At 36.8% G+C, this 16,369-nt stretch overlaps 1 protein-coding gene across 5 annotated transcripts in view; it reads left to right on the top strand.

Moving 5' to 3' along the window:
- The window catches only part of ATF2 (activating transcription factor 2), an 89,810-nt gene that overhangs the window by 57,822 nt on the left and 15,619 nt on the right, over positions 1 to 16,369 (top strand). For all 5 annotated transcript variants that reach the window (XM_080799102.1, XM_080799104.1, XM_080799103.1 and 2 more), the window contains 2 exons: positions 10,515 to 10,664; positions 14,642 to 14,848. In XM_080799102.1, coding sequence (XP_080655228.1) covers positions 10,515 to 10,664; positions 14,642 to 14,848 — 357 coding nt within the window. The remainder of the gene's footprint in view (positions 1 to 10,514; positions 10,665 to 14,641; positions 14,849 to 16,369) is intronic.

A 16,369-nucleotide genomic window follows, 5' to 3' on the forward strand; every position in this document is an offset into this window, starting at 1 on the left:
TTGTTTGTCCTGGAAGCTCTTTATCTCTCCTTCAATTTTCAATGATAGCCTAGCTGGATATAGTATTCTTGGCTGCATGTTTTTCTCTTTTAGTGCTCTGAATATATCATGCCAGTTCTTTCTGGCCTGCCAGGTCTCTGTGGATCGGTCCACTGCCAGTCTAATGTTTTTACCCTTGTATGTTACGGACTTCTTTTCCCGGGCTGCTTTCAGGATTTTCTCTTTGTCGCTAAGACTTGTAAATTTTACTATCAGGTGACGAGGTGTGGACCTATTTTTATTGATTTTGAGGGGCGTTCTTAGCATCTCCTGGATTTTGATGTCTGTTCCCTTTGCCATATTAGAGAAATTCTCTCCAATAATTGTCTCCAATCTACCTTCTGCTCCCCTCTCTCTTTCTTCTTCCTCTGGAATCCCAATTATTCTAATGTTGTGTCGTCTTATGGTGTCGCTTATCTCTCGAATTCTCTCCTCGTGGTCCAGTATTTGTTTGTCTCTCTTTTGCTCAGCTTCTTTATTCTCTGTCATTTGGTTTTCTATGTCACTAATTCTTTCTTCTGCCTCATTTATCCTAGCAGTGAGAGCTTCCATTTTTGATTGCACCTCATTAATAGCTTTTTTGATTTCAACTTGGTTAGATTTTAGTTCTTTTATTTCTCCAGAAAGGGTTTTTATCTCTCCGGAGAGGGTTTCTCTAATATCTTCTATGCCTTTTTCGAGCCTGGCTAGAACCTTGAGAATTGTCATTCTGAACTCTAGATCTGTCATATTACCAATGTCCGTATTGATTAGGTCCCCAGCCTTCAGTACTGCCTCTTGTTCTTTTTTTTGTGGTGAGTTTGTCCACCTTGTCATTTTGTCCAGATAAGATTTGCTTTCTCCTCCTCTGGAATTCCGCTGTTCTTGGTGACTGAAGTTGGTCTTGGCTGGGTTTCTTGTTGATCTTCTGGGGGAGGGGTCTGTTGTAGTGATTCTCAAGTGTCTTTGCTGCAGGCGGAATTGCACCACCCTTGCCAGGGGCCGGGCTAAATAATCCGCTCGGGTTTGCTTTCAGGAGCTTTTGTTCCCTGAGCGCTTTCCCGTAGAGTTCTGGAGGACGGAGGATGGAGGACGGGAATGAAGGTGGCCACCTCCCAATCTCTGGCCCAGAGGAGCCGAGAGCTTGGGGTCCCGCCCCTCAGTGCGCCCTTAGAGAAAAGTGCCCAACCGCCCCTGCCTCCCTGGCCTGCGGTCGCACCTGGAGGAAAGCAGTCAATTGCTGGCACTTGGAGAAAAGCGCCCGGTCGCTTCCATCTCCGTGGGCTCCGGCCTCGCTCTGAGCCCACCCAGCCTGCGACCAGCTCAAGGTAACCCTGGGCTGAGAGCTCACTGCTCGGCTTTGTCGCTGTAGCTGGCTTCCCCACTCTAATATCTGCGAGCTCTGCGGCACTCAGACACCCCCGTCCTTCTGTGACCCCAGGGGACCTCAAATTATGCTGACCCCGCGTGGGCTTCCCCCCGGTTTAGCCTCTGGAGCGATGTCCCTCCGTGGAGCAGACTTTTAAAAGTCCCAATTTTGTGCTCCGTTGCTCTGCCGCTTGCCAGGAGCCGGCCTCTCCCCCCGCGGTCTGTCTTCCCGTTGCTTTGGATTCACTTCTCTGCAGGTCCTACCTTGCAGAAAGTCGTTGATTTTCTGTTTCTAGAATTGTTGCTCTTCTCTTTGATTTCCCGTTGGATTTGCAGGTGTTCACAATGGTTAGATAAGCTATCTGGCTGATCTCCTGCTACCCGATGTCGTCTCAGCCTGCTACTTCTCCGCCATCTTGACCCACCATCCTGGACCAGATGTTTTAATAGGCATATTCAAAATATTCCATCATAAAATAGAATACACATTCTTTTCAAGTGCACTGGAACAGAATATATCATATCTTAGGCTACAAAATATGTTTCAAATTCAAAAATATCAGAGTTACACCATGAGTCTTTTCCAACAATGTAATGAAACTGGGAATCAACCACAAGAGAAAATCAGAAAAGAACACAAATATAACATGTTTCTAAACAACAAATGGGTCAACCAACAAATCAAAGAGGAAGTTAAAAAAAAAAAAAGTACATGGAGACAAATGAAAATGCAGTGGTCCAAAATCTTTGGGAAGCAGCAAAAGCAGTTCTAAGAGGAAAGTTTATAGCAATATTGGCCTGTTAAGAAGCAAAAAAAAAATCTCAGATAACCTAACCTTACTCCTACAGGAGCTAGAAAACAAAGAACAAATACCCAAACCCAGCAGAAGAAAGGAAAGTAAAAAGATTAGAGCTGAAATAAATGATATAGAAACTATAAAAAAAAAAAGATGAATGAAATCAGGAACGGGTTCTTTGAGAAGATCAACAAAGTTGATAAATCTGTAGCCAGACTTATCAAAAAGGGAAGGGGGAGACTCAAAATCAGGAACAAAAGAGGAGAAATAACAACTGACACCATAGAAATACAAAGGATTATAAGAATATTATGAAAAATTGTATGTCAACAAACTGGGCAACCTAGAAGAAATGGATAAATTCCTAGAAACGTAACTTCCCCCAAATCAGAAAGCAACAGAAAATTTGAACAGACTGATTACCAGCGATGAAATTGAATCAGTAATCAAATAACTCCCAACAAACAAAAGTCCAGGACCACACAGCTTCACAGATGAGTTCTACCAAACATTTAAAGAAGAGTTAAAACCTATTCTTCTCAAACTTCTCCAAAAAATAAAAGAGGAAGGAAAACTTCCAAATTCATTCTAGGAGGCCATTATCACACAGCTACCAAAACCAGGTAAAGACACCACACACACACACACATACACACAAAAGAGAACTACAGGCTGGTATCTCTGATAAACATAAACATAAAAATCCTCAACAAAATGTTAGCAAATCAAATTCAGTAATACATTAAAAAAAAAAAATCAGTCACTGTGATCAAGTGGAATTTATTCCAGGGATGCAAGGGTGGTTTAACGTTTACAGATCATTCAGCATGATACATCACATCAATAAAAGAAATGATAAGTGATCATTTCAACAGATGCAGAAAAAGCATATACAGAGGACCACATCGATTTGTGATAAAAACCCTCAACAAAGTAGGTTTAGAGGGAACATACCTTAACATAATACAGTTCTTATATGAAAAATCTACAGCTGACATCATAATGGTAAAAAACAGGGAGGTTTTTCTCTGAGGTCAGGAACAGGACAGGTTTTATTCAACACAGTACTAGAAGTCCTAGTCACAGCAGTCAAAGAGGAAGGAATAAAAGGCATCCAAATTAGTAAGAAAGTAAAACTTTTCACTATTTGTAGATGACATGATGCTATATATAAAAAACCCTAAAGACTCCACCAAAAAACTACTGTAACCAGTGAATGAATTCAGTGGGTTCACAGGACACAAAATCAATGTACAGAAATCCATTGCATTTTTATACACTAATAATGAAGCAGCAGAAAGAGAAAATAAGAAAACAATCCCATTTACAGTTATTCCAAAAATAATAAAATACCAAGGAATAAATTTAGCCAAAATGGTGAAAGACCTGTACTCTGAAAACTGTAAAGCACTGAAGAAATTGAAGATGATGCAAACAAACAGAAGGACATTCCATGCTCATGCAATGATTGGAAAAACAATTACAGTTAAAATGTCTATACTGCCCAAAGCAATATCTAGATTTAATTCAATCCCTGTCAAAATACCAGCAACATTTTTCATGGAACTACAACAAAACAATCCTTAAATTTGTATGGAGCCACAAAAGACCCCAAGAGCCAAAGCAGTTTGTTTGTTTGTTTGTTTTAAAGATTGTATTTATTTATTTGAGAGAGAGCATGAGAGGGGAGAGGGTCAGGGGGAGAAACAGACTCCCTGCTGAGCAGGGAGCCCGATGCGGGACTCAATCCCAGGACTCCAGGATCGTGACCTGAACTGCAGGCAGTCGCTAAACCAACTGAGCCACCCAAGCACCCCAAAGCAGTTAAAAAAAAAAAAAAAAAATATATATATATATATATATATATGTATACACACACACATACATATATGTGTGTATATATATATTATGTATTTATTTGTCAGATAAAGAGAGTACACAAGCAGGGGGAGCAACAGGCAGAGGGAAAAGCAGGCTTCCCACTGAGCAGGGAGCCCAACTGAGCCACCCAGACATCCTGCCAAAGCAGTTTTTAAAAAGAACAAAACTGAAGGTGGCGCAATTCCAGACTTGAAGTTATATAACGAAGCTATAGTAATCAGAAAGTGTGGTACTGGCACAGAAATAGGTAAACAGATCAATGGAACAGAATGGAGAGCCCAGAAATAAACCCACAGTTATATGGTCAATTAATCTTCAACAAAGGAGGCAAGAATATATATTGGGGAAAAGTCTCTTCAACAAATGATACTGGCAAAACTGGACCAGTTTCTTTCATCATACATAAAAATAATCTCAAAATGGATTAAGGACCTCAATGTGAGAGTTGAAGCCATAAAAATCCTAGAAGAAAGCACAGGCAGTGATTTTCTCGGTCATTGACTGTAAGGACATCTTTCTAAAGTTTCCTGAGGCTAGAGAAAACAAAAGCAAAAGTAAACTATTGGAACTCCATCAAAATTAAACCTTCTGCACACCAAAGAAAACCAACAAAACAAAAAGCCTACTGATTGGGAGAAAATATTTGCAAGTGACAGGTCTGATAAAGGCTTGGCATCCAAAATATATCAAGAACCTACACAACACCAAAAAAAGACAAATAACCAGTAATCTAGCTTAAAAATGGGCAGAAGACGTGAACAGACATTTCTCTGAAGAAGACATACAGCTGGCCAAGAGACACATGAAAAGATACTCAGTGTCACTCATCATCAGGGAAATGCAAATCAAAACCACAACGAAATACTACCTTACACCTGTCAGAAGGACTAAAATCCAAAGCTCAAGAAACAAGTTGGCAAGAAGGTAGGGAAAAGGGCAACCTCATGCATTGTTGGCAGGAATGCAAGCTGGGGCAGCTACTGTAGAAGCCAGTATGGAGCTTCCTCAAAAAATTAAAAATAGTACCACCCTTTGATCCAGTAGTCTCACTACTGAGCATTTACCCAAAAATATACAGAAACCCTAATTGAAAGGGATATATGCACCCCTTTGTTTATTGCAGCATTATTGTTACAAGAGCCAAATTATGGAAGCAGCCTAAGTACCCACCAGTAGATGAATGGATAAAGAAATGGTATATATATACAGTGGAATATTACTCAGCCATAAAAAGAATGAAATCTTACCTTTTCCAACAGTATGAAAGATCTAGAGGATATAATGCTAAGCAATATAAGACAGTCAGAGAAAGACAAACACCGTATGATTCACTTGTATGTGGAATTTAAGAAACAAAACAAATGAATAAAGAAAAGGGACAAACCCAAAAACAGATTCTTAACTACAAAGAACAAACTAATGGTTACCAGTCATAAGGGGCAGAGGGTGAAATAGGTGAAGGCTATTGAGAGTACACTTACCTAGATGAACGCGGAGCAAAAATGGAATTGTTGAATCACTGTATTGTACACCTGAAATGAATATATTACTGCCTGTTAACTACACTGGAATTAAAATTAAATACAGTGAAAGACACATTAAAAAATAAGTCATGTAGGAGAAATAGCATTAGAACACAAGAATGACTAGCACACTACAGCTGAAGAGAAGCTTATTTGAATCCTATGATAACCAGGGATGCTTTTATGGGACCCTGATTTTCAGATGTCTAGTGCTTATAGGTAGACAAATATGCATTGTTTGTGTCTACTATAGATATTGAAATGGATCCTTTTATTGCTAAAGAAATTTCTTCAGAGCAGGCTTTTTTTGGTTAGAACTTTTAAGTCTTTGGATAAATGAGAATGTGGTAAGAAAAAGAAGTGTAGGTGAGGATCCATGAATACAAGATTATCTAGTATTTTTTAATAATACAGAAAAATTCCTAGCATCTACTGTCTTCCAAAGAATTGCCGTGGACCTCACCAAATTTAGGTTTAGGAGTTTTGTCATTAAATATGTAAACAATAGATAGTTTCCATCTGTGTTACTCTTGTAATGTACCAACTTTCTTATGTAATATTTGTAATCAAAGAGCAGCTTGTCTGAATAAGAAAATATTAACCATCTAGGAGTTTTGTTAAGATTTAATAAAGTATTTTAGTAGCATTCTCCACAGTCGTTCCTTTAAGTCTTGTGTGACAAACTGAGAAATACCTTTGCACACAGTGGGTTGCCAGTAGGTTTTCTGCAGGGGGTTTTTACTGAGAGCTGACAGAGGGCATCTTGGCAACTGTTCAGAAACCTACATTAACTTAGTTGGGCCCTGCATGGAACCTCATGTTCAGCAGAATTCTTCTGACCTGCCTCTGCATGCCAGGCTAATCAGCAAACACCTAATGAGCCCACTCCAAAGAAACAGACTCTCTCACAACCTACTTCATTTTCATATGTTCTCTGGGGGTGGGGAGACAAGGCTTCATGAGGACTGATGATGCTGCAAAGACCACAATAATGATAATTAACTTGCTGAATTTAGAAGATTATGCTGTTAATTAGTTGCAAAATAAAGATAAGTAATAGAGCAGCAGATGGTAAGATAACACCCAGGAGAAGGAGGGTTATTACTCTGATGCGCTTTTGTGGCACATATGAAATATGGATCTGACTTTTTCATAAATTGTTTCTAGAGAACATTATGTTTTTTCTTTGAACTATGATGGAGTAGTTTGTTCCTACTAAGTTCTGACAGATGTGATAAAATTTGTTTTCAGGAGTGTGAAATATAACCTAGAGTTTGAACAGCAAATTATTTTTAGCAGATTACTTCTTAAAATGAGGAAGTAGTATCGGTCAGCACAACGAACTGTTCATTCTCTGACACAGTTTATATCTAAGAAAAAAGTTTTCAATGTAGTAGTTGAATTTTACGTTGCTAAAAGTTAATTCCAAACATTAAAACACTAGTCTGCTTAGAAATATAGTAATAAAGATATTTTAGTTTTCTTTCCAACAATGTCTGTAGTTTAAAATTGAAATTATGCTTAAGCTTTATTGTACATGTTGGGAATACAGACATTTTGGATCTCAATCTTTTTATCATATTAAATTTCTGTATGGAGAGAAATATCTTATTGACTGCTGATATACTTAGAATACTTCATATAGGCAAAAGCTCTAGTTTGGCAAAACTTCGGAGATGTGTTCAATGAATTAGGAGTTAGCAAAATATCTGATCCTTGCTCTGCTTCTAACTTACTCTTTGATTCTGGCAAGTAACTTCATTCACTCTTTGGACCTTAGTTTGTCTATCTGTAAGCTGCTGATTGGACTAATTGATCATCAGTATATCTTCTAGTTCCAAAATTCTGTTGGAAAAAAATATCCATGGTATTTATATATGTTTTCATTGATATTTTTGAACCACACTATTTGTCATTCTTTAAACTGTCTCTGACAAATATATATGGGTGGATTGTAGATACCTTTTATTATAAAATTTTCATGAATCCTCATATTTAGTGACATCTTTTTTCACTTAACCTATTCTTAATTTTTTAGCATATGTCTATTTTTTTACTGCTTTTTAAAATACATATATGTATGCAGTTCAGAACAGGGTAAATTAACCCTTGAAAATCTTTTTTCTTAAATTTTGTACCCAGTGGCACACTTTCTAAGTCAGACCCATTGTAATCAATATAACAGCATGGAGCAAACATTAGAGCTTCCTCACTGGGTGAGTACTGTATACACTAGGGCAGTCAAGAGAGGATAATGAATGAATACTGATGCTGCTTTTTAAGTGCTCTATAAGGTAGTAACTTGCCCTACTAAAGATTATTCAAGAGAGTGATGTTTATGTACTTCAGACTCCCCTATGTGCAGTTACTGTATTTCATTAATTCTAAGAGTTAAGCTCTTCACTATAAAACTTTAAATGCTCTTCAGTTCTATGTTTTCTACCTAAGGACTTAAAAATGTTTTATCAACACATAATTTACCAAGCTTCACATCTCAACTGCTACTTATATTTATGCACATTTTATATCCAGAAATGAAAGCCCTGTAACCTAACACTATAGACTGGATGCTGTTTACTATATTTTGATGTGTAACATGCTGTTTTTAAAAGATTTAATTATGCAGACTGACCACCTTCCCTGATTTTCCTCCTTTTTCTGTTTATAATGATCTGCACTTTCAAACTCTATTTTGAGTTCTTTGACCACTTTGCCTAAGTAGTAGTTCTGGTTGCAGCCAATTACTCCTTTAATCCATTATCTAACTTTAGTTTAATCCACACATGTCCATATTATCCCATCAATTAAAAGTGTCTCAATTCCCTGCATCTTAGCTATTTCTGTGACCTTGGGCAAATGATCTCTGGTTTCCTAATCTCTAAAGTAGGGGCACTGTCCTATTAGAAACTCATTGAAAAAATACTGATAACAAGGATGAATTTCAAGTGCATTATGCTAAAAGGAAGAAGCCAAATTCAAAAGGCTGTTAACATTGTATAATTGTATAATTGTATAATTACATTTATATGTTTGCCTTTTAGAAAAGGCAAAACTTCAGGGATCAGAAAACAGATTAGTGGTTTCTAGGGGCTGGAGCGGGGCTGAGAGGAGAGAAGTGTAAGGGAATTCGGGGGAATAGTAGCACTGTTCTATATCCTGATTGTAGGGTGGTTACACAACACAATGTACTTGTTAAAATTCTAGAGCTATGCACAAAAAAGACTTCTTACTTATATGTAACTTACACCTCAGTAAACTTTTTTTTTTTAAAGATTTTATTATTTGAGAGAGTGGGAACACGTGGGGGTGGGGAGGGCAGGCTCCCCGCTGAGCAGGGAGCCCAGTGCAGGTCCTCTGTACCAGGATCCTGGAATCATGACCTGAGCTGAAAGCAGACACTTAACTGACTGAGCCACCTAGGTACCCCAATAAACTTGTTTTTTAAACTACTGACTGACTTGTTTTTAAAATGATACCCAGAATCTACAATGAATAGCAGTAGAGAGAAAATGTCCAGTAATATTTGTCTAGGTATAATTACTGCCTTGCGAAATGTTAGTGACCTTTTCATGTATGCTTTAGTTTTTCAGGGGTCTGGATCACTTAAAGGTGGTAAGGAGATATACGTAAATGAAAACACAGAAATTACAAATTTGGGGATAGTTGTACAATTTTCTAAGTTCTTAGTTGAAGTAAGTGAAAGCAGTTGTACTAATGTCATCTGGGGGCCTCTTTCAGAAGCTCTTCTCTCTTTCCTACCTGTATCAAATTTTGCGATAAAACTTTATTTTGGGCTTAAGGACTACATCTCATTTATTAAGAACAATATCAGCTATAATAGTCCCAGGTCTTTCAGGTCCCTTTCATTTCTAAGATATTACAGTATGATTATCTTATGCTAATTATTACATGTTTATATATTTTTAATAATAAAACTACCCCAAATATCACTTGTGCCATTTTCGCCAAAGAATCCAGTTTCTGTCAGTTAACAAATACATGTGTTGCTCAGTTATGTAGCAGATCAGTTTATCAGTTGCTTAAAAGTGGTGCAGAGAAAGATAAGGCAATCTCTGTTCTTGGAAGAGCTTACTAACTCAGAATCTTACCTCCCCCCACCCCAAAAAAGAAAGAGCTTACTGTCTGGTTGAGGAGATAAGTTATTCACATATAATACCTTTTTGCAGGTAGAATAATAAGCTTTATGCAAATTGCATCTTTATTAAGAGATAGCCATAAATGTTTAGGGCCTCCTCCTACCGCTAGGTTATTCATACTCTGACAGTGGATCAGGAACAATTCAGTTAACTGGCAAATGGAACATAGTAGAGGGGATAGACTTGGAACTAAATCTTCTTACTGGAGACAGGGAAGACATAACGGAGGCAAACCTAACTGTAGGTTCTAGTAGGAGGTTCGGTCTGACAGTTAATATAGTGGCCTTAAAAAAACGCAACATCAAGTTGTTGACCAAACAGGCACTGACATCAGACCATCAAGCAGAGATCAGTTTGGCGCAAATTTGGAAGAGGTTTAGGTTTAAGATGTAGGCGGAGCCTGGGAAGATGGAGATATAAGAATGAAGTAGGAGAAAATGGGTGAAAGTGTACGTAATTAACGTGTGCTTATTCTAGTTGAGCAGAGCTAAACATTTTCAGTCAACAGTGTTTTTATTTTTCACTCTTTTCTCGAAATTTGTTAGGGAACAGCAAAGTGTAAAATCCTCTAGTAGTGCCAGACAGACTCAGGAAAGTTTCTCAAAGTGTTTATCTTACTATTTGTAATGATAAAACTAATTTTAAAGCCAAATGTATTCTTGCATTCCTTAACAAATATTTTGTTGTTGTTGTTAACCAAAGAATATGTTGGGAGTTGGAATTGAGGGAAAGCAGCGAACTTTTTTTTTAAATTGGTGTTTGCATTTCAGAGATTAAAAGCTGCTTTGACCCAGCAACATCCTCCAGTTACCAATGGTGATACTGTCAAAGGTCATGGTAGCGGATTGGTTAGAACTCAGTCAGAGGAGTCAAGACCACAGTCATTACAACAGCCAGCTACATCCACTACAGAAACTCCGGTATGTGTGTTGTTTTTATCATTAGTACTTTATCATCCTTTAAGAAACAAATACAATGTAATTTAAATGACCATTATATATACTTTGAAAAAAAATTATTTCTGGTTATAATTCAAAAATATACCAGAAACCTTGGGAAAAGGTAGTTCAGTATAAAAGTTTTGATACCCCAAAATAAGTAAGTAAATAAATAAGATAGGCAGTTGTTACTGGTCAAGACACCGTGTAAATGCTTCTGTGGGTGTCTGTGTTTCTTGGCCTGACATGGCGTAAATATCCATCGATACTTTTTAAATCATTTTTTTGTTGATTGTATTCAACAAGTAATGTGCGCATGTGTGTGTGTTTATTACATTACTAACATAAATCAAATGATTCTTGGATTAAAATCTGAGAAACATTGCCAGAGAAGCGGATATATATGCTTTATGGAAACTGTTTATGCTGGAGGTCCTTTTCATTTATTTCTAGTTTGTGACTGCATATTAGATGGCTAATGTGTCTGTTATGTCTATAGTGCATTTCTACATGGAAGGATTACTGTATTTCTGCTAAATGTTTTAGAACTCTTTTTAGAACTTTTAAGATAAAAGGTACTTAAAGATACTTAATACTAGCGTTGGCATTAAAAAGCAAAACTTTGCAATTAAAGAAACAGGTAGGGGCGCCTGGGTGGCTCAGTGGGTTAAAGCCTCTGCCTTCGGCTCAGGTCATGATCCCAGGGTCCTGGGATCAAGCCCGACATCGGGCTCTCTGCTCCGTGGAGAGCCTGCTTCCTCCTCTCTCTCCCTGCCTACCTCTCTTGCCTACTTGTAATCTGTCTGTCAAATAAATAAATAAAATCTTTAAAAAAAAAAGAAAGAAACAGGTAAATGGCAAGTTTTAGATTGCCTCATAATTGTAACTTTTTAGATAATTGTATTTTATCTTCACAAAAGTTAGAATAAAGTGGAATGTAGGCGCGCCTGGGTGGCTTAGATGTTAGGTGTCTGCCTTTGGCCCAGGTCATGATCCCAGGAGTCCCACATCGGGCTCCCTGCTCAGTGGGGAACCCTGCTTCTCCCTCTCCCACTCTCCTGCTTATGTTCCCTCTCTCACTGTATCTGTCAAGTAAATAAATAAAATCTTTAAAGAAATAAATAATAAAGTGGAATGTAGTTGTGGTAGTCATCCATTAAACAACTTGGAGCAAGAGAGAAGGAAAATAAGTGTGTATGTTTTAATGTCATAATTCAGAGATTAGCAAACTGACTCAGGGCCCAAACTCAGACCGTGGGTGTTTTTTCGTATGGTCTGTGAGCTATGGGTGGTTTTTATATCTTTAAAATTTATTTAAAAGGAATGAATGTATTATTTATTTATAGTAACTAAAGTTTACCTGGATCTAATTTTTATTTATATCCTTGTATTGGATGGGAGCTTCTTGAAGTCAGGACTTTGTTTGTTTGTTTACTGTTGTGTATCACTACTTTCTGGGTACTCCCTGTGTTCTTTTTAATAATGAGGAATGAATGAATCAGTGGAAAGAGGGAGAGGAGGAAGAATACATGTTTTTTTAAGTGGCCCTAAATTCTTGTTAGGTATAAAAATATACAAACATAACTGTATTAGTTTCTGCTTATAATACTTGTGATTAGTATTTGTGTAATAACTGAGTTGTCAATTAAAAAAAAAAACTGTTCTTTCCTATTCAGCCAAATGAGTAAAAGGAAAAAAAACCTGCTATTATCAGTAAGTTAAGAGGATGAAGAAAAGAGAATATTTCAAGGTTGCCATTCTTGAAGCAAGCCATAGAAATATTTTTCTAAAAGATTAACATACAATTATGTACATAAAAGAAATGATCTAATTTAGTACTTAATCTATTACAATTAAAATACAGTATAAATTAAATTGCCCCGAGAATTTTTAATCCTAGTTATTTGGAAAAGGAATTAAATGATAACGTATGTTTTTTGGAGTTTGTAGAGTGAGAATTAGTTTGGTGATTTCCCTGCGGAGCTTGCATTGAGCTTATATATAAGACTTTTGTGTATTATGTAGGTAAGGAGAAGATAGAAGTTTTGTTTATTCACACCATTTTGGAATATACTTATAGGTAAAAGATTATTTTCAGGCTTCCTTGGGTCATGTGCCCTTGGTCACAAAGTGCCATTTCCTTTGCACTATTTCCAAGGGTTCATTTCCTGTCTCCCAAGTTCAAGTGTTATGTGGCACAATTTTGGAATTTGAGAGAAGCTTGGACATACTGTTCTATAATCCCAGATGCTAGACAGTATCACTGGTGACTAAAAACTGTCTTTGGCTGATCTGAAATAACTAGGCTCATGTGTTGAGGGGCAAGGGGAACCAATAAAAATTAAAATCTGGACTCCTGTGGAATTCTGCCAACCAGGAGAATGAACATCAAGTAATCACATGAACCTGACCCTAAATCTCAAAAATGGAAGAAAAGTTGAGTATACCAAAATATGTACATGTGGTAATTCCCTCTTACCTGCAGTTTAGCTCCCAAGGTTTCAGTTTTTCATGGTCAGCCATAGTCCAGAAGTAGATGATTCTCCTTCTGACAGATTGTTAGAGGGGTCATTAGTAGCCTAGCACTATCATAATGCCTTTATCGTTCACCTCACTTCACATCATGACATAGGCATTTTTTTAAATTAACATATAATATATTATTTGCCCCAGGGGTACAGGTCTGTGAATCTTCAGGCTTACACACTTCACAGCACTCATCATGACATAGGCATTTTATCTCGTATCACAAGAAGAAGGGTGTGAGTATAGTACAGTATTTTAAAACTGAGAAAGACCAGGTCTTTCACATAACATTTATTACAGTAATTGTTATAATTGTTCTATTTTATTATTAGTTATTGTTGATCTCTTGCTATACTTAATTTATAAATTAAGCTTTGTAATGGGTATTTATGCATAGGAAAAAACATACTGGGTTCAGTATTGTCCACGGTTTCAGGCATCCACAGGAGTCCTAGAACATATCCCCTGCTGATAAGGGGGCACTACTGTACTTTTACTCATCAACTTTTTACTCATTTTTAAAGAAACCAATTTTTAAGAGAAAATTTTACTATTTTTTGTTTTTATTTTATTTTATTTTGTTTTATTTTTTTTTAAGATTTTATTTATTTATTCGACAGAGAGAGATCACAAGTAGGCAGAGAGGCAGGCAGAGAGAGAGAGAGGAGGAAGCAGGCTCCCCGCCAAGGAGAGAGCCCGATGCGGGGCTCGATCCCAGGACCCTGGGATCATGACCTGAGCCAAAGGCAGAGGCTTTAACCCTCTGAGCCACCCAGGCGCCCCTATTTTTTGTTTTTAAAATTGTATTTAAAAAATAGCAAGTAAATGGTTTTTCATAAATTTCTTTACTTTTGTACTTTATAATTTTTCAAAGGACTGTATTATACCATAATGTTAAAAAGTACACTTGGAAAAATATAAGATCTATACATGTTCATTTGTATTGCATTTTCAACTTCTTCATTTTCTTTCTTTTTTTTTTTTTTTAAGATTTTATTTATTTCACAGAAAGAGAGAGCACAAGCAGGCAGAGAGGCAGGCAGAGAGAGAGGAGGAAGCAGGCTCCCCGCTGAGCAGAGAGCCCGATGCAGGGCTCCATCCCAGGCCCTGAGATCATGACCCAAGCCGAAGGCAGAGGCTTTAACCCACTGAGCCACGCAGGCGCCCCTTCATTTTATTTCTCTATAAATGAAATGTTATACAAACTTGAAATATATTCACTATGGTAATGAATTAATGAGAATCTTATTTTAGCAGTACTTATTTATTTCAAGGAATTTGTTAAAGCACAGGGTGATATTTCATGTCATCTCAAAATATTGATATATACAGTGAGACTTAGAAAACAATCTTCCTCTTTTGCCACTGTTTACTACCCGTGTTCTCACTCATTATATACAAACATAAAAAGCTTCCATTTATGTTTATTACAGGCTTCTCCAGCTCACACAACTCCACAGACCCAGAATACGAGTGGTCGTCGAAGAAGAGCAGCTAATGAAGATCCAGATGAAAAAAGGAGGAAATTTCTAGAGCGAAATAGAGCAGCAGCTTCACGATGCCGACAAAAAAGGAAAGTCTGGGTTCAGTCTTTAGAGAAGAAAGCAGAAGACTTGAGTTCATTAAATGGTCAACTGCAGGTATGGTGCATATATGTAAATTTGGTCTTATTTTTAATAATTGTGAACTTAGTTCTCCCTGTTTTTTCCAGTTAGCCATCCAGACATTTTAACACACAATATTGGGTGTGTATGCAATCTACAGTAAAGCATAGTTTTGTAAATCTATTTGAATAATGAGATGAAGTAATACAAAACTTGCAACACTGACACAATAAGGAAATGTTAGATGTAAGTTTTTACTTGTGTATTATGAAAGTACCAAAACTATCTGGCTTAAACTTTGTAAAGTTGTGGTATATAAAATTCAAAGAATCTTAAAATTTAAACTGTCACTGGTATTTCACTTTTCTGGTTTTTTTGGTTTGTTTCACAACTGTAAAGTTGCTTCAGTAATATTTTTAAGTTCTTTGGTTCTTTGAATTATAAATTTTGTTTATTTAGAGTGAATGTAATGCTTAGAAAAAATGTCAGATTGACAGCTTTGGAAACTGAAGGGCTCTAATTATCCACAGAACAGGCACAGTATGGCCAGTGGCAGTAAAAAATCACTTCATACTCCCAGCCATTGTGCCCCAGATGGGTTTCTGAGGAGCCTCATGGGATAAAAAGGTTTTAAGACTCCTTTTTCAGTCTTATGCTAAGTTTTCTGATAATGGTGTCAGAGAACACTAAGATTATTTCCTTCATCCTGCCATTTTCTTCCTTTTATTTTTGTTTTATTTTGTTTAAAGATTTATTTATTCATTCATTCATTCGTTTTAGCAAGGGGGGGCGTGGAGAGAAAGAGAACTAGGGGAGGAGCAGCAAGAGAGGGAGGAGACAAGAACCTGAGTGACTCTCCACTAAGCACGGTGACATAGGGCTGGATCTCAGGACTCTGAGATCATGACCTGAGCCAAAATCAAGAGTGGAAGGCTTAACTTAATGAGCCACCCAGGTGCCCCCCTCTTTTGTTTTGTTTTAATGTTGTGAATATTCTCCAGGAGAATCTTGTAAACTACCAGTTGATGAGCATCAGCTAGAAAACTGGTATTAATGAGTTGTAGTCATTACTGGTCAGTCTTCTGAATTAGCCATTCCCAGTGAAAAATGAGTCTTGCCATATAATCATAATTGATGTTGAGACTTGCTGATTTGTTAAATCTACCTTTAAGGATGTCACCAATATAAATGTCTGTTTAAATGCTTAGGAAAAAGTTTTTACCATCAGACATAGCACTTACTAATGTAAATTTTATAAAAATTGTTTTATATGTGAGGCAGTCATCTTTTAAAATTCCATATTGTGCTTTAGATCTTGGATGCATAAGCTCTAGAACAACTAAATTGTCTTTAAAATTTATTTTTAGCCATTTTATTTTAACCATTTAGAAAAAATTTAAACATGATTTATCACATCACAGATACATATATACCTAGGGTATTTTAAAAAATACTGTCTTATCATCATCTGATAAATTCTTATTCAAGAACTATTTTCATAACTTCTTAGGAAAAAAACTTCTGATTTTTTCCCTCTTAAATAAAATGAAACAGATT

Source organism: Martes martes, assembly GCF_963455335.1.
Source record: "Martes martes genome assembly, chromosome: 3".
Taxonomy (NCBI): domain Eukaryota; kingdom Metazoa; phylum Chordata; class Mammalia; order Carnivora; family Mustelidae; genus Martes; species Martes martes.